This window comes from Bubalus kerabau, chromosome 1, assembly GCF_029407905.1.
Source record: "Bubalus kerabau isolate K-KA32 ecotype Philippines breed swamp buffalo chromosome 1, PCC_UOA_SB_1v2, whole genome shotgun sequence".
Taxonomy (NCBI): Eukaryota; Metazoa; Chordata; class Mammalia; order Artiodactyla; family Bovidae; genus Bubalus; species Bubalus kerabau.
In genome coordinates, this window is record NC_073624.1 from 7,422,265 (window position 1) to 7,442,286 (window position 20,022).

The 20,022-nt window shown below is 57.0% G+C and overlaps 1 protein-coding gene across 1 annotated transcript in view; it reads right to left on the reverse strand.

Annotated features, from left to right (window-relative positions):
• Window positions 1-775: 775 nt before the first annotated feature.
• Window positions 776-20,022, reverse strand: part of ACO2 (aconitase 2) — a 48,144-nt gene continuing 28,897 nt past the window's right edge. Inside the window, exons 3-18 of the mRNA XM_055566300.1 lie at window positions 18,337-18,595; window positions 15,113-15,205; window positions 11,560-11,718; window positions 11,179-11,329; window positions 9,760-9,864; window positions 8,760-8,851; window positions 7,689-7,794; window positions 6,398-6,555; window positions 6,192-6,265; window positions 5,463-5,574; window positions 4,281-4,403; window positions 3,928-4,083; window positions 2,911-3,102; window positions 2,406-2,538; window positions 1,781-1,902; window positions 776-1,306 (exon numbers count right to left, since the gene is read on the reverse strand). Of these exons, the coding sequence (XP_055422275.1) occupies window positions 1,172-1,306; window positions 1,781-1,902; window positions 2,406-2,538; window positions 2,911-3,102; window positions 3,928-4,083; window positions 4,281-4,403; window positions 5,463-5,574; window positions 6,192-6,265; window positions 6,398-6,555; window positions 7,689-7,794; window positions 8,760-8,851; window positions 9,760-9,864; window positions 11,179-11,329; window positions 11,560-11,718; window positions 15,113-15,205; window positions 18,337-18,595 (2,170 nt within the window). The 3' untranslated portion in view covers window positions 776-1,171. The remainder of the gene's footprint in view (window positions 1,307-1,780; window positions 1,903-2,405; window positions 2,539-2,910; window positions 3,103-3,927; window positions 4,084-4,280; window positions 4,404-5,462; window positions 5,575-6,191; window positions 6,266-6,397; window positions 6,556-7,688; window positions 7,795-8,759; window positions 8,852-9,759; window positions 9,865-11,178; window positions 11,330-11,559; window positions 11,719-15,112; window positions 15,206-18,336; window positions 18,596-20,022) is intronic.

Genomic DNA, 20,022 nt, shown 5'->3' on the forward strand with positions numbered 1-20,022 from the left:
GCAAGTGGCGGCGGCGGGCTTCCCTGAGCTGGGGGATGGCTGGCCACCTGCTGTCGTCGTGTCCCCACCAGCAGTACAGCAGGGAGCCTCGGGCTGGCTGCCGCCTTGCGACCTCGGCCACACTGAGCACGCTGGGGGTCTGTCTGCTTGTGGTTTGAGATCCTGGAGGCGGGCCGCATCGTTTACTCAATAGAATGGCTTTGCCAGATTCCTCCTGCCTCTCCACTCATTTCTGCCAGAAACCTCTTGGGACCAGGACATGGTTTTATAGCTCCTATCAGACACCAAGTTTCCGTCAGGCAAGTCTTGTCCTGATGAAGGGGTCGCCGTGGAGCCTGCCTCCCACCCTTGCCTTTCGGCTCACGTGGACACAGGGGTCTGGAGCTGTGGGTGGTGCCAGTGGATGGTGCTCCAGGGAGAGGAGCCGTGCCTGCCGCCACCCTGTGCCAGGGGGTTGGGGCAGGGCACACGGGGACTAGCTGTGACCTTGGATGTGGTGGCTGGTCTGTACGACAGACAGACACACACTGCGTGTCTGAAGGGCAACTCAAAGCCCAGGGGAAAGGAGAGGCTCCATATCGGGCCCAACCCCCCAGGCCCATCGGGGAAGCGACTGGAATGTGGGGATGGGGAGGGGAGGCTGCCCCGCAGGCAGTGGGGCTGAAAAACAAACGCGGTGGCGTGACTCTCGGGGGTGTCCACTGAGCCTGGCTGTGAAGGAACCCCCCTGCCCCTTGCTGGAGCTGGTAACAGCAGACACCACCACTCACACAGCAACAGTCACTGAACGTGAATTCTTATTTTCCTTGTAAGAGCAGAAGGATTTTTTCAAATCCTTCAGCCACCAGTGAAATGAACAGGCAAGAGAGAAACTTTAGATGGGCGTCTGTCATCAAAAATAAATACAGTTGCATGAAGCTGCTCAAGATCTGAATCGGACTAAAAACGGGAAGACGGGGGGTTGACACGCTGTTAAGAGCCTCCCCCACCCCCGGCTCTGGGGCACTCCCTGGGCCGAGGGGAGGAGGGCAGGAGGCCCGGCCACCACATCTCCAAGTGGAGCCACGGCTGGATCAGATCGGGTCCGGTTCTGGTGATGCGGAACTGCCTTTGTGACGCCGGAGCCGGGTCCGAGGAGCAGGCCGGCGGGCGGTGGCGGCTGAGCGGGCCCTCACTTCTGCAGCTCTTTCATCCTGTTGAGCGCGCTGCCGGCGCGGAACCACTCGATCTGGGTCTCGTTGAAGGTGTGGTTCAGGAGGATGGTCTCCTGGGTCCCGTTGGGGTGCTTGATGATGCACGTCAGCGGCTGTGAGGAGGGATGCGTGTGGGCGGGCAGGCCCTTGGGAACACGGCCCTCGGTTCCGCTAGAGGCTCAGGAGGGTGGGCCACCACTCTGGGGCCTGGGGCCAGCAAGGTGAACCAGGTCCGAGGCCCAGTGTGGGCCTCGGCGGCTGGCCACGGGAAGACCTGGAGGCCCTGACTCCTGGGACCACAGGGCCCTGCAGGGTGTGGGCTGTGGCCGTGGAGTGCCAGGCCTGGGCCACTGACTGGATGGAATGGGGGCCTGAGCTGACTTTATCTTCATCTCTGGGAAGGCATTTGCTTCCCTCTCAGGGGTTACCTGGAGAATTCAGGGGCCCTTCTAGCTAGAACAAAGGCTCACGGAAGGAGGTATTGGTGGGGCCAGGTGTAGGAGGGCAGCCCTCCCCTCCCCTCTCAGGGTGGCTCTGGGAGAAACAAATGGGCTTGGCTGGCCCACCCTCCTTCCCTGCCCCCTGACCTTGCCGGGGGCAAAGTCCTTCAGGCCCTTGATGGTCAGCTTGTCCACAGGGTGAATCTTGTTGTAGTCAGCTGGGTCAGCGAAGGTGAGGGGCAGCAGGCCCTGCTTCTTCAGGTTGGTTTCTAGAAGGCAGGGGGCAGTAGTCCATAGTGGGCAGGTCCCGTCCCTCCCTTCTCTGTGAGGAACCTCACCAACCAAGTCCAGTTAGGGCTCTGGGAGGGTCACCCCAGGTCCTGCCACGTGGGGACAAACCTGGGTCACTGACCGTGAGGGCCAGCTTAGTCGCTCTCCCAGTGACGTGGGGCCCTAGGCGAGCGTGCTTGGATGCCTGTGTTTCCCTGAGGCCTCTCACAGTCAGAGACGGTCCTCTGACCACGTGGCCTGGATCTCAACTGCTCCAAGTGTGGAAGCGAGACCAGTATATGCCGGGGATGGGGAGCTGCGGTGTCAGAACCGACAAACCTGAAGGGGCAGAGGCTGGGGGCCGGGGGGCTGTGGGGTCTCTCTGTGGACACACCCTGGAGACCGGCCACGTGGCTCCAGCCCCGCCAGGCTCTGCGGGCCGGGTGACCCTGGGCTGCCAGTGAGGGGAGGCGGGCGGGGCTGGGACCGGGCTCCTGCTCACCGTGGATCCTGGCAAAGCTCTTGGTGATGATGGCCCGGCCCCCGAGGTGGCGAGGCTCCAGGGCCGCGTGCTCCCGGCTCGAGCCCTCACCATAGTTTTCATCTCCAATCACCACCCACCGGATGCCGTGTTTCTGTCAGGGGTGAGTAAGGAGTGAATTTATGAGGGAGAGGGTGGCACTGGCCCACCTCCTGCTCAGCCCTCAGGCCTAAGGCTCACAGGTCAAGAGGCCAGAGCCCCCCCGCCTCACCTGCACCCCAAGGACAAGGGAAGTTAGAGCTGAATCCAGCCCCAGCCAGACCCTCGGAAGACAGGATGAGACAGGGCCTGGCTGTCTGCAGGGCCTGGGAAGGTGTGACCCAGAGCTCAGGGCAGCGGGGGAGACAGACACGGGGCTGCCTCGACACTGGGACACCATTCCACTGCACAGCTGCAAGTGTGGACGCCACGTTCCCTGAGCGGGAGTGCCCGACCTGGCCACCAGCAAGCGCCAGCTCTGCCCCACCTTGTAGTAGCGGGCGGTGTCAGGGACAGGACCGAACTCCTGGGTGACGGCGTTGCGCACGGAGTTGGCCTTGCCGTTTTCCACGTTGATGGCGCCAATGAGCAGGTTGTTGGAGATGTTGTCCAGGTGCCCACGGAACTTGAGCCAGGGGCCGGCAGCCGAGATGTGGTCGGTGGTACACTTCCCTTTGACCTTGGGTGGGTGAGCAGAGAGAACAGAGGTCGGGGTGTGGGCTCTGAGTGGTGGACGAACAGGCCCTCTGGAGGTAGGCAGTGCAGACTGAAGAAGCAGGTCAGGCTCTGACATGGGTTGCAGTCTTGGCGCCACCACGCTCTGGCCAAGAGGGTTCAGGCAAGGCTGTCCCCTGCCCCTCAAGGGGCAGAGCCAGGCACGGAGGACCCGTGTGATTGCTCACTCGCCCTTCAGCCCGAGGCCCCTAGGTAGGAGATGCCCAGGTTGGGAGACCACCTGCAGATTCATGCCAGAGACAGACGAGCCCAGGGATGTGTCTGGGTTCTGCCTGGTGACTGATGAGTTTTGTCTACCACGTGGGCTTAACGGTGGCTGTGTCACCGCCTGCAGACCCCGCAGTAAACAGCACAGTGCCTGTGTGGCATGGCTCCAAGGCCTCTGGCCGGTCAGCTCAGCTCCCAGGCACAGGCCCTACCCGATGCTCAACCATGGGACTAGGAATCGACGGCGCCAGAGCCTGTCCAGTCAAGCCCAGTGCACAGAGGCTTGCTGTGAGGGTCACGGTGCCCACCCTGCCCTCCTAACGCTGTGTTCACTGCCTACACCCAGAGGCCCCTGAGCAGCTGGCCTGGCACAGGGCAGCAGGATGGGGGACACAGATCCCCTTAGTCCCCCACAGCCAAACCTCCCTTCCTGCCCCCACCTGACTCCTGACCGTGTTCTCCCCAGGGTCCGTGGGGGCCTGTGTGGTTTCCTGGGCCCTCCTGCCCATCAGGGGAGGGTGCCCTGGCAGCAAGGCTGTTCGCGTGTCCCTGAGCCGCTGACCTTGATGAGGATCTGCAGGTCCTCCAGGTCTCGGCCGTCCCACTTGTCGAAAGGCTCCAGGAGCTGCAGGCGCTGGCTGGTGGGACTCACGTCCACCTGCTGCCCACTGCTGTCCTTGGGGGGGTGCTGATAGGTGTCCTGTCCGGGGTCGAACTCCTGTAGCAGGCGACAGGGCAGGTTGGGTGCCAAGCCCTCAGTCCCACGTGGACATGCTCCCGTGGCAGGCAAACTCCCCATGTGCCAAGCTCCCCGTCCCGGCGAGCGCCCCTCCTGGGCCGGAAGCATCTCAGCGGCCCTGAGCCCCAGGCCGAGGTGGGCCCGCAGGACGGGAGGCAGAGGCCGTGCCTGCTCACCGCTCGAGGAAGCTCATCTGCGTCTGGAGCCTCTAGCTTGAACTTCTTGCCGTCCTTGCCAGTCAGGAAGTCAGTCTCTGGGTTGAACTTGAGGGTGCCAGCAATGGCCAGGGCTGTGACAATCTGGAAGGGAGGCGGCCAGTTTGTCATTCGCACCAAACTCCCCACCCATCCCTTTACTTCAGCAGAAGCCTAGGCCGAAACTGAGGCGGAGCCGGGAAATTTCCAGATTCTCCCCTGGCAGGCAGGAGCTGCGGCAGTGTCTCTGGGGCCAGGGCCTGCAGAGGACTCACGCACTCACCTCTACTGCCCCCCGGGGCCTGGACCTCAGCGCCTCCTTGGGCAGGGCCAGTGCTGGACCCCGAGAGGCCCTGGCACAGAAACGCTCCCATGATGACGACATTCCTTCATGGGCATTAAAAACATGGAGGGGGCCATTTCTTCACTGAAGTATTTCTGGAATGCTCATTTAAGAAACCAAGTCATGGATTTCCCTAGTGGTTCACTAGTTAAGAATCCTCCTGCCAAAGGAGGTGACATGGGTTTGATCCCTGGTCCAAGAAGATTCCATGTGCTGTGGGGCAGCTAAGTCCATGTACCACAGTTACTGAGCCCTTGCACCCTGGAGCCCATGCTCTGCAGAAAAAGTCATGCGGTGAGAAACCCAACAAGCAACAAGAGTGACCCGTTTGCTGCAACTAGAGAAAAGCCTGCGTACCGCAACAAAGACCCAGCACAGGAAAAACAAGTCACAGAAGACTGGCTGTGCGTGGACAAGCACCGAGCGCCCAGGGCATGCAGCTCACTGACTGCTCCTCGTGACAGCACGGCCTCCCTCCTGGCTTGGGCAGTGCAGGCGCCTCCTGTGTTGTTCACGGTCACCAACGGGACCCCAGGGCACTGAGGATCTGGCCCATGTGGCCGGGTGGAGGCAGGACTGCCTTCTGTCTCCGGTGGTGACTCTAACAAAACCTCACACTCCTGGGGCTGAGGGGAGCCAGGCAGGGCACACCTAGGGAGCTCGATGCCTGGGGCCGGCAAGGCCTGTGGCTCTTGGTTTCTGCTCTAACAACTCCTGGCCCTGTGATGCCAACCTTCCTTCAGCAGCCCTGCGGGGCCCCCAACCCCGACTGGCCAGGGCAGGGCCCCCAGAGGCCATCCTGGGTTAGGGCGGAGCCTCACCTCTGGGGACGTGACAAAGGCGTGGGTCTCAGGGTTTGCGTCGTTGCGGCCTGTGAAGTTCCTGTTGTAGGAGGTGACGATGGTGTTCTTCTCCCCCTTCTTGATGTCCTTCCTGCCAGATCAGAGGGGACACAGTTAGGGACATCTGGCCTTATCAGCTGGCCTGACCTGCTGAGCTCATGGCCGAGGAGGGGGAAATGGAAAGACCTGGAAATGGTCACCTCCTCCCGTGACTCAACTCACACCCACGGAGCAGGAGGGAACCTCAGGCATCACTGAGGTTTGTTAGAAGCCACACGTTAAGACAAGAGGCCAGACCAAGGCCAGGGATCCGGATCCCTGACCGGGGCTATGGCGTCCTTTCAGGGGGGTCCATCTAAGCCCCCCGCCATATGCGTTAGGATGAGGCCTCCCTGGCTTCTTCCCACTCCCCAGGCCTTGGGCAGGCAGCCACTCAGCACTGCGGGGGACTCTTCCTCTTTACCTCCAGCCCAACTTTCTAGTCCTGCCTGGAGAAGTCTTCTAATATCCTACAGCCCTGGAAGCTCCACCCCAAGGGCATCTCCCCTCAATATCTGGGGCTCTGTACCCCAGAACACAAGGGGCCATCCTACAAAACTGTGCTTCTTTGGCAGAAAACAACAAAATTCTGTAAAGCAATTATCCTTTGATTAAAAAAAAATTAATTTTAAAAAATACATAAAAAAAAAAAAAACCTGTGCTTCTCACCTGTCCCATTGGCCAATGCAGGGCCCGCAGGCATTGGCCAGGACGATGCCACCCACATCCCTCAGGATCTGTGCCTGCAGTGGGGAGAGAGGACGGGGAGTGGTCGGGGGCAGGCTGGCGGGAACCCCAGGGCACCGGATCTGCCCTGCAGCCACGTTCCTCAGCAGAGGGGTGGGGGAGCTGGGGCGCAGCGCACGGGCACTCACATAGCCATCCCGCTCGATGGTGGCGCGGATCTGCTCCGAGCCTGGGGTGATGGTGAACTGGGATTTGCACTGGAGTCCGTGGGCCAGCGCCTGCTTGGCCACGGCTGCGGAGCGGCCCATGTCTTCATAGCTGGAGTTGGTACAGCTGCCAATCAGACCTGGTGCGTCGTGGGTGGGGGGATGGACCGTCAGGAGGAGAGTGACCAGAGCTCCGCCTGACTGCAAACGATCCGCATCCAGTCAAGGGTTCCCCGACCCTGCTCCCAACAGACAGAAGTTGGAAGCAACCTATCTCGCTGTCTATCCTCTCAACCCAGACACTTAAGAGAAACTGTGGCGACTGAGCACGATGCTGAACACCCTTGGCAGCGTATAACCCACTGTCTCAGAGTGAACAGAGTCTGTGTGTGGACACACACTGGAGGGCCCCACTACACTACGGACAGGGACCACTGCTGGGTAAGGACCTAGAGGCCCATGTTCTTTTATACTTGGTAGCGTTCTCTGGCTTTCTACTTGGTTTTATAATCAGGAAGAAAAGAATTCTTTTAAAGAAGTCTATCATAGTTATTCAAAAAGCCAGTAAAGACTGGATGACATCACACTGTCTATAGAGAGAGACAGTCTGTCTTACCAGTTCAGTGATTTATTTTCTAATTATTAAGTTACCAAAAGACTTCTTTTTATTTATGTCAACTAGTAAGGCCGCACACACTGGGCAGCGCCTCATGCTAGGCACCGTCGGAAGCTCTCGCCAGCCCTCAACACGTCCCCCCTCCCAGTAAGTTTAACCGTTATCACCCCCATTTCACAGCTGGGGAACCGAGGTACAGGGGGCGAAGCAACGAGCCCACGGTCACCCAGCTATGAAGGGGCAGGGGCAGATTCACTCTCAGGCCACCGGGGTTCATGTGCTTCACGAAAAGATGGCAACAGTGATGCCGACATGCCCGTGTGTGTGTGTAAAGCGTGTAAAGTCAGGCATGGTGGGTGAAAGAGGAAATGTTCGTAAAACAAAATTTACACACATCAATATGGGCATGTACAAAGAGCTGATTCTGGCTGAGGGTGGAGATTAGGGGTGTTTTAAAATTCTTGTCGATAGTCTCTACACTGATAGGTATTTCTTTTATACCAAGAAAAAGTAATTTCTTTAAGAAGCTGTGGAGGGAAAAAAAACTATTTCAGAAAGTGCCTGAACCATTCAGGAGGGCCCCACGGTAAGCACGGGCGATGGTCCACAGCCCTGGGCGGACCTGCTGGCTCTGGGGTTGGGGGTGCGGGTACTCACCAACTCGGATGTCCAAGGGCCACCCCTCCTTCTCTGCCACACTGCCCACTTCTGCCACAGGGTGAGCCAGGTCAGGGGTAAAGGGCCCATTGATGTGCGGCTTCAGCTGAAGCAAAAGAGGTGGGGGCGGGAGTGGGAAGGAACTCAGCTTGGTGTGTGACACCTCTCTCTTTCGAGGTGGCCTGGCTTCTGCTCGCCCAGTCACGGTGGGCCTGGGAGGCCAGCTCTCGTTCTACAGCTCACTCCTCATCCCAGGAAGGGCCCGAGCAGCGGGCACTGTCCATGCACCCGCTCCTGGAGCCCTCCAACCCCCAAGGTCATTATCTCCCGCCTGCAGATGGCAGAGCTGCCTGCCTTGCCCAAGGTCACGAGCTTGGAGACAGCAGAGGCATGGGATGAATCAAGGCTGCCGGCTCCCTCAGCCCGTTATCTCCAGTGAGGTGGTGCTTCTGGAATCTGGAGGCCAGACATTTTATACGTGATGCTACTTATCACCAACGTGAAGCACTGAGTGAAGTGCCTGGCACCCAATTAGCCCTCAATAAATATCAGCAACAGTTGTTACATGAATTAGCTCATTCAGTTCCCATGACTGCCTCGGGTTTTACACATGATGAAGTGAGGCCCATAGTGACCTTAAGTAAGGTCACAGGCTTAAGTGGCAGAGTCAGGATTTGAACTTGGTGCAGGTTGGCTTCAGGGCCCAAACCCTCAGCTGCTCTGTTCTGCTACTTTGGTTCCTCCAGCCCATCCTTCCTCTGGCCTTCCAAATGCTACCCTGATCTACAGGTCTCAGGGCACCAGGGTCGGGGTTGGAATCTTGGGCCCTGCCCTCTGAATTCTGACAACAAAGCAAGCTCAAGGGTAAAATCTTGGCTTCTCCGAGAGCGGAGGCAGGGGCAAACTGAATGTTTCTGAATGACCAGCTGGGGAGCCAAAAGCTCAAGAGCCTTGCTGGGTGTGCAGCCAGGGACCTGCCCAAGCTCTCCCCAAGGCCCAAAAGAAGTCTCCAGATGGCGCCTGAACAACCCCCACCCTCAGAAGCTCCCTAGAACCAATGCCCTGCCTCACCTCACTGAGGTTAATTTCAATCAGTTGGTCATAATGGCAGCCAGAGTCAGGTACCAAGTGATCCTTGAACTCATCAGCAAGGTTGGCAATGTCTGAAATCAACAAGGGAGGGAGACTGAAGCATGTAAGACAGAAATTGGTCACAAGACTCCATCCATCCATCCATCCATCCATCAGAACCAGTTACCCAGCACCTGCCACACACACTGGGCCCTGGGCACTGACTGGGCAAACAAAGGAACCAAACAACAGCAGAGGACACAGTCCCTGCCCTCGAGGAATTCACAGTCTAGTGAAGGTGCTCTCAGTGAGCCAGGAGTTACAACATAATACGAGAGAGGCACAGGAACGTGGGGACACTGAGGACAGGCACTGACTTGGGGTTCAGAGTCAGGGAGAGGAGAAGCACTGAATTTTAGAGGAGGAGAAGTTACTTATAACTGAAGGAAGAGTCTTCCAGGTAGGATTCTGTGTACAGAGAGCTTGGAAACAAAGTGACAAGCTCTCCCCAGGTCCCCCAGCCTCTGGCTCCACCAGTCGCCTCCCTTCAGAAGACCCAACAAGCTCTCCCCAGGCCCCATTTCCAACTCTGGGTTTCAAAGAAGCTAAGCTCAGGGAAGTTGTTGGGGGAGGCTGAGAAAGTGGTTCTTGCACCAAATGATTTTCCTCCTTCCCTGCTAGAGTAGGAATTACAAACAGAAGCAAATACATGTGATTTACAGAGCTTCCCATAGAGGGCGCCAGGGACCAGACCAAGAAGAACCGAATTCAGACGCCGTTTGCGGGGTAAACTAAATCCCAGGGATGCTCGTTCAGGGGAACTAAATCCCTGAGCCATGATGTTTCATGCTGAGAGGCCAGAGCCTCTGAGAAGCTGATGAGAGCTACAGAAGCCCACTCAGGAGCAGTCACACACATAACCTCTCACAGACTTCCAGGGGCTTCTCAGAGCCCTGAAGTCAGTTCAGAGACGCGGGCATTAGGACCCTCACCGGCTCACCTGCCCGGCCTGTCTTGCTCAGGTATTTCTTCATCCTGTGGTTGTAAGGGAACACCGAAGTGGTGGCCCCGATTTCTGCACCCATGTTGCAGATGGTCGCCATGCCTGTACAGAGAGAGAACACACAGGGCCAGCTGAGCAGCTGGGCAAGGCCCCCACACCTGCTAGAGGTGCACACACATCTTTGCACCAGGGAGCTGGCATCACTTCTTCGCCTCGCTCTCACTGCCCTTGTGGTTCAGGATTAAAAGGAGGGCCAGGAAAGAGAGGCCACAGGGCCGGAGCCCAGTGTCCCGGCTGTCAGGGTGGCTGCTGGATACGGGGAGAAGAACACAAGATTCTAGCCCTACGAGCAGAGTTCCAATTCCGGGCCTGGCTGCCTGCTCAGCAGACTAGATGGCCACCATGTGATGAGAGCTGACCTGGCCAGACCGCCCAGCTGTTGCTGTGTCCATTTGCAGGTGAGGGAACTGACTCAGAGAGGTCCATGGTCATGCCATAAAGCAAATGCCAGCAAAGGTCTTCGGGACTGGGTCTGTCTGCCTGCTTGACGGGCAGGCCCGCATGCTTTCAGCCACACCACAGTGGAAATATTTCTGGGCCTGGGGTTTTCCAGCTATAATACTGGAATGACGTCTACGGCCTGGACCACAGAGCCGCCCACGGAACTGGGGAGGTTACAGACGTCTTGATTGCAACCAGCACTCCAGCCCCATAGGGTTGCTGGGACATGGGTCTGTGCTTGTTGCCAACTTCCTAACAGAACGTCCATCAGCAATAAGGGCTACTTACAGGAGTGAGCCCTGCAGCACTGGAGGGTACAAGCGCCGGCTGAACCCCAGTTCTGTGGGGGTGCTGTGGAACTGAGGCAGGCAGGAAGTCTGGACTGAACCATCTCTAAGGCTCATTCCAACTCTACTTGGATTTCTGAGGGCCCAGGCATTGACGCCAGATCACCAGGAGTGATGAGTAGGGAGGGGGCTGGCTCCCACCTGGTCTTAGAGACTAACAGGTGATGGTCTCTAACCCAAAAGAAGAGAATGAGGCTCTGACTCCAGGCAAGGGAGAGTGTGAGAATGGGGCTGCTCTGTGACTGAAGCCCGGCTCTGAGTCCCTGCCCACCACCTCCACCTTCTGTGGATTCTTCTGGATCACTCAAGGCAGCCCATGGCCATGGCCACACTGGCTCAGCCCCTAACTCCGTGTGGCCACAGGGAAGTGACCCGCCATCCTCAAGGGGCCCCAACGTCCCAGTAAATGAAGGGCCTGGACTAGACAACCTCCCCTCTACCTCTAAGAGCCCACTGCAAGTTCCCAAACTGACTGGCCAGAGCCTCATGGGCAGGCTGCGTCTATAGCTCAACCGCAGGCCCATGGGCCCACAAAGGCTGGGCACACGCCCACGGCCGTCATCCTCACCGGTGCAGGAGATAGAGTCTACTCCAGGCCCATGGTACTCCACGATGGCGCCCGTGCCACCTTTCACTGTAAGGATACCCGCCACCTTCAGGATCACATCTTTAGGTGAGGTCCAGCCAGAGAGGGAGCCTGTCAGCTTCACGCCAATCACCTGAGTAGGTGGGGCAAGAAAGCAGGCACAGGCCCGTGTGTCACACACCACGTTCGAACCAGGAATCTACCTGCTGGAATTCTCACTTGGGCTTATTTCTCCCTGCCTCCTTCCCAGAGAGAGCTGAGCTTGACCTATGCTCTCAGCTCTTGTGGATCCCACATCTCCTACTCACCCAACCAACCACCCCTCTGCTGCCACCCCGACACAAGCCCCTCCCCACTTCTCACCTTGGGGCACTTCAACTCCCAGGGGATCCCAGCCATGACGTCCACGGCATCAGCACCCCCGACTCCAATGCAGATGCCTCCCAGGCCACCGCCATTAGGGGTGTGGGAATCAGTGCCAATCAGAAGAACCCCAGGGTATGCATAGTTTTCTAGAATGATCTGAAAAAGAATCCAAGATCTTCTGTTTAAAAGCCCTTAGCAGAGAAAGGAGCGTAGGGCTCCAGTGGGGTCTGCAAGACTGCCCCCTGCCAACACTGGGCCACTGAGTTAGTCCTAGGCACGCCTCCTGCACGGGGCCTCTCCAGTGTAGCCTAGATGAGCCAGCAACCTGGGAGACTGGTAGCTTGGGCTCAGGAACAGCTCTGGAAGTTCTTGACTGTATGACTTGGGCTAGTAACGGCCTCCCTGGACCTCAGTTTCCTCATCTGTTAGCACAGTATTAAGAATGGCTGCCCCAGGATGGTGGTGAGAACCAGATGACCTGGGAAAAAAGAGTGTGTCCTGGGACAGGCCCGGGGACAATGCTGACTGCTCAAAGGTGCTTCCGATAACACTGTGCCTCATGTGGTGGACGTGTCGAGTGTGCTTATCTGGCTTCTCCAGAGAGCGGACAATCTTCCATGGCCTGGCTCCAGCACAGGGGAGGGAGGAGGTGGCAGTGAGCATTTCCCCCCAAGATACCTGATGCAGCCACAGGGGCAGCAATCCCAGAGCAGCCCCGCCCACCACCTGAGGTGCTGGACACACTGGGGCTGCGGGGTTGCTCAAGGAGAGCTGCAGCCAAAGGGAACCATGTTTGGGTCTCAGTTCTGGCCCCACCACCCAGCTGTGGGCCCCAGGCAATGCACTTCTCTCCAAGCCTCTGCTTCCCATCTGTAAAGAGCAGCTGACAACAGTACTCCTCACTGGGTCACCGTGAGGATGTGATGGAAGCATGTCCCTCAAGCTGTAATCGGAGACGGCAGTGGCACCCCACTCCAGTACTCTTGCCTGGAAAATCCCATGGACAGAGGAGCCTGGTGGGCTGCAGTCCATGGGGTCGCAAAGAGTCGGAGACGACTCAGCGACTTCACTTTCACTTTTATGCACTGGAGAAGGAAATGGCAACCCACTCCAGTGTTCTTGCCTGGAGAATCCCAGGGACGGGGGAGCCTGGTGGGCTGCTGTCTATGGGGTCACATTGAGTTGGACACGACTGAAGCGACTTAGCAGCAGCAGCAGCAAGCTGCAATAATGCCTGGAAGAGGCAGTCTTATTTTGCAGCCAAAAGCCTTCACCTGAGATTCTGTGGTTCACCATCATATGGATTTGTGTCTCAAAACACACATATTATGGATGTCGGGGATGCTAAGTGAGATCAGAGCAGTGAAAGGCTCCTACGAATTGTCAAGACCAACTGAAAGGTGCGCAGGTTCCCTGGAATATTACAGAAATCCCAGGGCCTCTGCCTCGGGAGAGGCATTTGCTCAGTAGACTGAGCAAGGTTTGAGGGGTCTTGCCTCTTCAGAATGCGGGAAGTTAGAAGACCTGGTTCCTTCACCAGAATCGAGCCAGCTGGAAGAGGCCAACATGGAGGGAATCCCTAACAAAATCAACTGTTGCAGAGAACACTGTTTACCTGTTTCACTTCTCCAGTCCTCCTATCCTCGGCCAATACAAAGATTTAAAACTAGTTAGTTAATTTCCAAAACTCAAGGTTGTAAAAGCCTGCTCCATGAAGACCAGACACACAGAATTCATTATGACCACACAGTGTAGACTGTGAGCATGGTCCACATCGAGAAAGGAGTGGTCGGCGCAGACCGGAGGACTGCAGAAAGCATCACAAAGAAGCTGGTTGTGACAGCGACCTCAGCGGTCAGCTGCATTCGGTTAGGCAGGTGGGGGTGTGGTGGGGAAGAAGTATATTTTTAGGCTGGACTAACACTGAGAACATAAAACTGGAAATGCAGCATCTATCTGCAGGAGCCACACGCACTGAGGACCTATTCTGTACTGACCTGGCCGCGGGCCCAGAGCTGAGTGGAGTAAACAAGCCACAGGCCCGGTCCCCACAGGGCACGCGGCACACTCTGTGGTCATAACGTGAAGGGTCCCGCAGGGTCACAGAGACCCCCAGTGCTGGGCACCAGAGGGCCAGGGCTGCACAGGGGGAACCAGGAAGCAGCACGGTGGAGGAGAGATCAGCCAGGGCATTCGAGGCAGAGGGAAAGGACTAAGGTTTGTTGTGAACATGGCGGATTGAAACTGCCTAATGTGGGGGGGAGGGGGGAAGAAGAGGAAAGCTGCACAGAGATCGCACGGTTCCTAGGAACTTTTTTTTTAAAAACCTAGGCCCAAAAGCTCCCCAAAAGGCCTGGGCATCTGTACTCAAGGGGAATGGGGGACGCTTGGATTCGGGTCCCCTTGACAAAAAGCCAAGGTTGGGTCCACTAGACTCCCTTACCCTGCAGCTGAGAGAGGCCTTCTGGCCCCTGCAGACCAATGTGACCTGCCATTCGCAGGGAGCCCCTTCCTGGCAAGGGAGAGGGTTTGAAAGGGCAGAGTGGTGATCTGTGGGCTCTGGTTTCTGAGTGGGGCGGTGTGGGAGCCCAGGCAGGGTCGGGTTACAGCCTGACTCAGCGCATCTGGAAGTGAGGCCTAGGCTGGAGGTGGGGAGAAGGGTCACCTTGGGAAGGTACAAAGAGGCAGGTTTCACACACAGGATGGAGGGCAGATGAACACACACCAGCGCACATCCCGCACGCCATTCAGCAGTCCTGAACAGACACCTCTGATGAAAGCTAATCAACTATCTCCCCAGAAACACACACACACACATGATATTCTTCTATCAAGAGAATATTCACTCCTGGGGAGACCCAGAAGAGCTCCTGGCTGATGTGGCCACATGACCTGTGGTACCTCCCCCTCCAGAACTCCAGCAAGCGGCCACAGACTCTGAGGGGCACCCCCTGCACTGAGAGGGGATGAGCCCCTGGTGTGATAGGAGACCACAGAGCGGGCAGAGCACGGGTCCCAGGGCCAGGCTGCCCGGATGTTCGCAGGAGCCGGACTCCACAATCAGTGAGCCAGATGCCCCTGGGCAAGGAGGTTTAATCTCCATTCCTCAGCTTCCTCATCTGTAAGGTGTGGACAATACAACCACCAGACTCACTGGGTCACGGCAAGCACTGCGTAAGTTACTATCTGCAGAGTGCCTATCTCATCAAGTATTAGCAATCCACCCAAGGTACGACGCTTGTGGAGAAAAGCAAAACAAAAAACACTGCAATACGTACAAACGTTCAGCAGACGGTACAGCACAAAACACGCCAACTTGAAGATGCTGGTCAGAAGGGACTGCTTTAAATTCTCACATGGACGGTGAGAATGTGTAACTTGACACAGTGAAAATTAATTTTAAAATGGAAGTGGAGTCTAAGGGTTGATGAAAACATCATCCAATTGCCCGCTGAGGCCCCTGCTCGTACAGACCCGGAGGTGCTGCCCAGGTCCAAAGGACAGTGTGCTCCTCTGCCCACCCGCAAAGGCTGGCCAGGCCCTGCTTTACCTGGTGAATGATTCCAGAGCCAGGCCTCCAGAAGCCCACGCCGTACTTGGCACCTGCAGTGGCCAGGAAATTATACACTTCCTGGTTTATGTCCTATTGAGAGAAATCAATAACCAGGGCATTAGAAACAGTGTGCGCATGCCTCCCTCCCTCCACCTCCTCTCCCTGTGACTGAAATGCTGGCACTGGAAAGGCAGGCCCTCTCCTGGAGGCCGTCTACAAATAATTCCCAAAGGGCTTGGATGCCGGCCTGCAAGTCTCAGCCGGCAGGCCCAGGAGAAAGACCAGGAAACAGAGATGGGGCCCAGTTCTGTGACGCATGGCCGGGGAGTAGGTCCAGAACAACCCCTTCCCCGCCCTGGGTCTCCGCTTCCTTATTTGCAGAAGGGTCCTTCCGGCACTCGGGTCCTTGGTCAAGGCCAGCAGTGAGGGGGCGGCAAGACACCACAGGACTAACTGGGACACGGTGAGGGGAGGGGAACTGCCAGAGGGAAGCAGTGGGGCGGAGGGGACCACCTGGTCCCACCACGCCTCATGTTGGGTGTTGTTTCTCCTTTGGAGCCTCGGGTGCCTTGTCTGTAATCCTGGCTAATGTTTACTGAATGCCCACTATGGAAATGGTACCACGCCAAAACAAACACCATTTTACAGACGCAAAAACAGAAACTCAGAGGTCTTGCTCAAGACCCTACTTAAACAGACAAGTCAGAGTTTGAATCCAGGCCTGTCCAGCCAGAGCCTGTCACTACATTGCAATAGGAACAAAGCTACTGCCCTCAGAGGCTACATCTCAGAACACCTACACCGCTGTCTAACGTGTGGCAGGTGCTCAACACTTGGTAATATGTTTCATGGGCCCCAAATGAAAGACTGTCAGATGGACCATGTTCTCAACTGTAGGTTTCAGCCAAACAGACAGCAAGACGGTAACCAGTACGCCTGTAATTCAAAGGCAACTTCCTCAGGGGGAAGGGAAGGCTACCCCAGCACAAGGATATGAGGCCAACGTTTAACTGGACAACCAAGCATGTCCCTGGACAGGTGAGACCTCAGGGACAAAAGGGATGGGACCACAGGCAGAGGAGGGACTCGCTGTGGGCTCCGCTAGGCCCTCCAAGAAACACCCTCAAAGCATGCAGTCCCCTTCATTTAAACTCCAGACCAACTGGACTTTCCCAGTGGTCCAGTGTGGCTAGCACTCCACACTCCCGATGCAGGGGGCCTGGGTTCGACCCCTGGTCAGGGAATTAGATCCCACATACTGCATATAAGATCCGGTGCAGCCAAATAAATAAAGATCAGAAGTAATAATAATAAAAATAAACTGCAGACCAACCACACATCCTTCTGAGGGCACCTGTGGCTCCCCTAAGTGAAAGAGTGGCAGACAAGGAGCTTGGGTCCCCACAGCAGTCTCTTTCTGATTAATAATTAATCCGTTGGCCTCCTCATTTACAAATCAGTCACTGATATAACTGGTACCGAGGGCAGGAGGCGGGTGGCTGTGGCAGCAGCTGCTCCTGTGTCCGTGCGGGTGGCGGGGTGGGGGGCAGGGGAGACAGCCAGGTGGGCACAGAGCGCGCCGCTGTCTGCACCTGACTCAGCCTAGATGCCTCTCTGCTGGTCTCTGTGACCCTGGACACAGAGACCTGCCTCTCTGAGCTCCAACCAGAGGGGGCCTTTACAAACACATGGAAATCCGACCACTCTCCTGCCCAGAGGCCTCAAGGCCCTCCTGCTCCTGCCCGGCCCACCTCAGAGCCCCAGGCCCACAGGCCCCCTTCCAGCTCCATAAAGGCATCAGGTTTCTTCCAGCCTCAAGGCCTTGAGGAACTCTGCTCTGTCTAGAATGTGCTTCCTCATCTGTTCTGGTCTCAGCTTACATGTTACATCCTCCCGGACTCCACACGCACCTTCCAGAGTCCCACACGCTTCCTTCAGAATACACGTACAGACTAGCAGTTACCAGTCTGCATAACTGCTTAGCTGCTGTCTCTCTACTGGACTCTAAGATCCACGTTCATACTGAATCCCAGCACAGTGTCTGGCATAAAATTAACGTTCAATAAACATGGGTGAAGTAAAGCAGGAATTGGGTTCTGAGACCCCATGACTCTGTGAATCTCATCTCCAGAAGGTAGATTTTAATCCATAAAGTCAGGGGAGGGCCGACTTCTGAGGGGGATGGCCCTGCTGTGGGCAGTCATGCATCTCTCAGGCTGAAGAGGACCCAGTCCCCAGCACCGCAGGACCCCGTCGTGTTACCAGGTGCCAAGGCTGCTGCTAACATGGGAACCACGGGCCAGCCAGCTGGACTCTGCCGGCTGAGGGGAGTCGCCGTGAGGGGGTGGGCGGGGGGGCCTGAAGGGAAAGCCGCCCTGCGCCTCTCCCAAGGGCCTGAGAGGCTGGCTGAGCTGCCAACCCTGGGAGCCGAAGCACTTTCAACTGCGCGCCCTGCTCTGTGCCCGTTGGGTGGCAGCCCTGCCAGCATTCAGCTCCTGCCGACGGCCCCCAAGAGTGGGGCCCACGTCCATGACTGGGTGGAGAGGGTGGAGGCCCAGAGCTGGGAGAGACCGCATGTTGCCAAGAGCGGGCACACACAAGGGTGCCACAGCAGAGCCTGGAGGAAGGCGCGTGAATCAGGCTTCCGAAGGAAGAGAGGGTAATCCAAGGTGTTCAGTGTGGCAGCCAGCCCCTTCCACCTCATTAAGCAAAACTCACAGATGAAGAAAGCCCACAGGGGTTATCAGTCAGTGGGAGCTGGGAGAAGGGTCTGGCCCTAGCCTCACCCCCGTGCAGTTGTGGGACTGCACACAACTTGGACGCCTCAAGTTTACCAACAGTGACACTGTTCGCCCACCTCCCTGCCAAGGTCCCCAGGGGCCTGGCAAGAACACGAGTGATGACTCTCCAGAGCAACTGGAGACAAGGATCAGAACCTGCTACCTGCACCATTTACCTCATACTCTGTTGTATTACAGAAAAAGGACCCGAAAAGAGTACCTTTAGTATGGTTAAGCCTGGGGATGATTTTTGCTTTCTCTAGGTTTTCTCCGTATTTTCTAACATCTTCACAAAAAGCAAGTGGTGTTCTTAGACGCAGAAGAGAACAACAAGACTAAACCAGAGTCCCTTAGAACTGGGGGGCGATGCCCTCATTCAAGGCCGTTGCCTCTCGCCCCGCATCACACCCACTGCCCGCCTCCCCACCACCTCCAGCTCACCTTGGCCCGACGCAGGTCTTTCTCCCCGCCGAGCTGGGCCTCGATCAGATGGTCACAGTGGATGGTGGACGGCACGGCCACCTTGGGCAGGCCGCTGCTGATGAACTGCAGCATGGCCATCTGGGCCGTGGCATCCTGCATGGCCACGCGGTCAGGCCGCAGCCGCAGGTATGTCTTGCCCCGCTCGATCTCCTGGTTGGCCGGGTCATCCAGGTGTCCATACACGATCTTCTCTGAGAGGGTCAGAGGCCGGTTCAGCCTGGCAGGAGAAGGGGGGGCTTGCCTGGTTCCGGCTGCACGATCCTGTCTGCCCACAGTCAGGCCCTCTCAAGTAAAAGGCAACCTCGACGGCGGCCAGGGAGGGCACCCTGCGTCCGAGGTGGAGATGAACCGGTACCCCCAGCACACAGCACAGCGCCTGGCACTCACCGGGTCCAAAATCACTTGAGGAATGACAACACCACAAGAGGGGGAGGGTTTTCTTTTTTTCCATAAAGGATATTTACTTTCCCATGCGTATTAAAGTCCTATTATCTGATGAGCACTTTTTTTCATCTATGTCTCATCGTTTAATCCTTACTGTAGCCTTGTCATTTAGTAAAACGACCTAGAATTAACGGAGACTCAGAGGAGTGATGTTCAAAGCTCAGGTTCGCAGGAGGAGTCTCACCCTGGATCCGCTACATCTCTTGGGCCACAGCCACCTCCCCCGTGCAGTCAGCCCACCGGGACAGAGAATCCGCCCGGCGACGCCCTCACCCCATCCTCCCCGCCCTGCACCCACAACCCTCTACCTTAGGTGCTGGAGGCCTCATCACCCTATTATGCAAAAGCCTTCCCCATCAGCCTTGCTTGCTCTCACCCCACTAAGACGGGCGAGGCTGCCAGCTCTCAGAACAGAAAGTGACGCCAGCCTCACGAGACCCTGTTCCTAGACCCTGTTTCCCTGTGGGGCCCACCCCTCCCTTCCCGTCAGGGCCCCTGGGGAGGTGCAGCTGCCTTCTCATTTCAGCCTCCACGCCGCACACTGAGCTCCCTCTGTGGGGGTCACCTCTCACCACCCCTACCCGCTCTCGGCATAGTCCGTCTATGCCTCACACTCTGCCTTCCGCCACTCGCAAAGCTTAAGCCAAACCTGGTTCAGTTCAGTTGCTCAGTCATCTCCGACTCTTTGCGACCCCATGAATCGCAGCACGCCAGGCCTCCCTGTCCATCACCAACTCCCGGAGTTCACTGAGACTCACGTCCATCGAGTCAGTGATGCCATCCAGCCATCTCATCCTCTGTCATCCCCTTCTCCTCCTGTCCCCAATCCCTCCCAGCATCAGAGTCTTTTCCAATGAGTCAACTCTTTGCATGAGGTGGCCAAAGTACTGGAGTTTCAGCCCCAGCATCATTCCTTCCAAAGAAATCCCAGGACTGATCTCCTTCAGAATGGACTGGTTGGATCTCCTTGCAGTCCAAGGGACTCTCAAGAGTGTTCTCCAACACCACAGTTCAAAAGCATCAATTCTTCGGCGCTCAGCATTGTTCACAGTCTAACTCTCACATCCATACATGACTACTGGAAAGCCAAACCCAAGGCCTCCTCAAAAGGGCAGAGTTCCACTCATACCCAACAAACCACACACACACACACAAAATTGGACTCAGAGTCAGGGGCTCTGGGTTTAGACCTGACCCTAT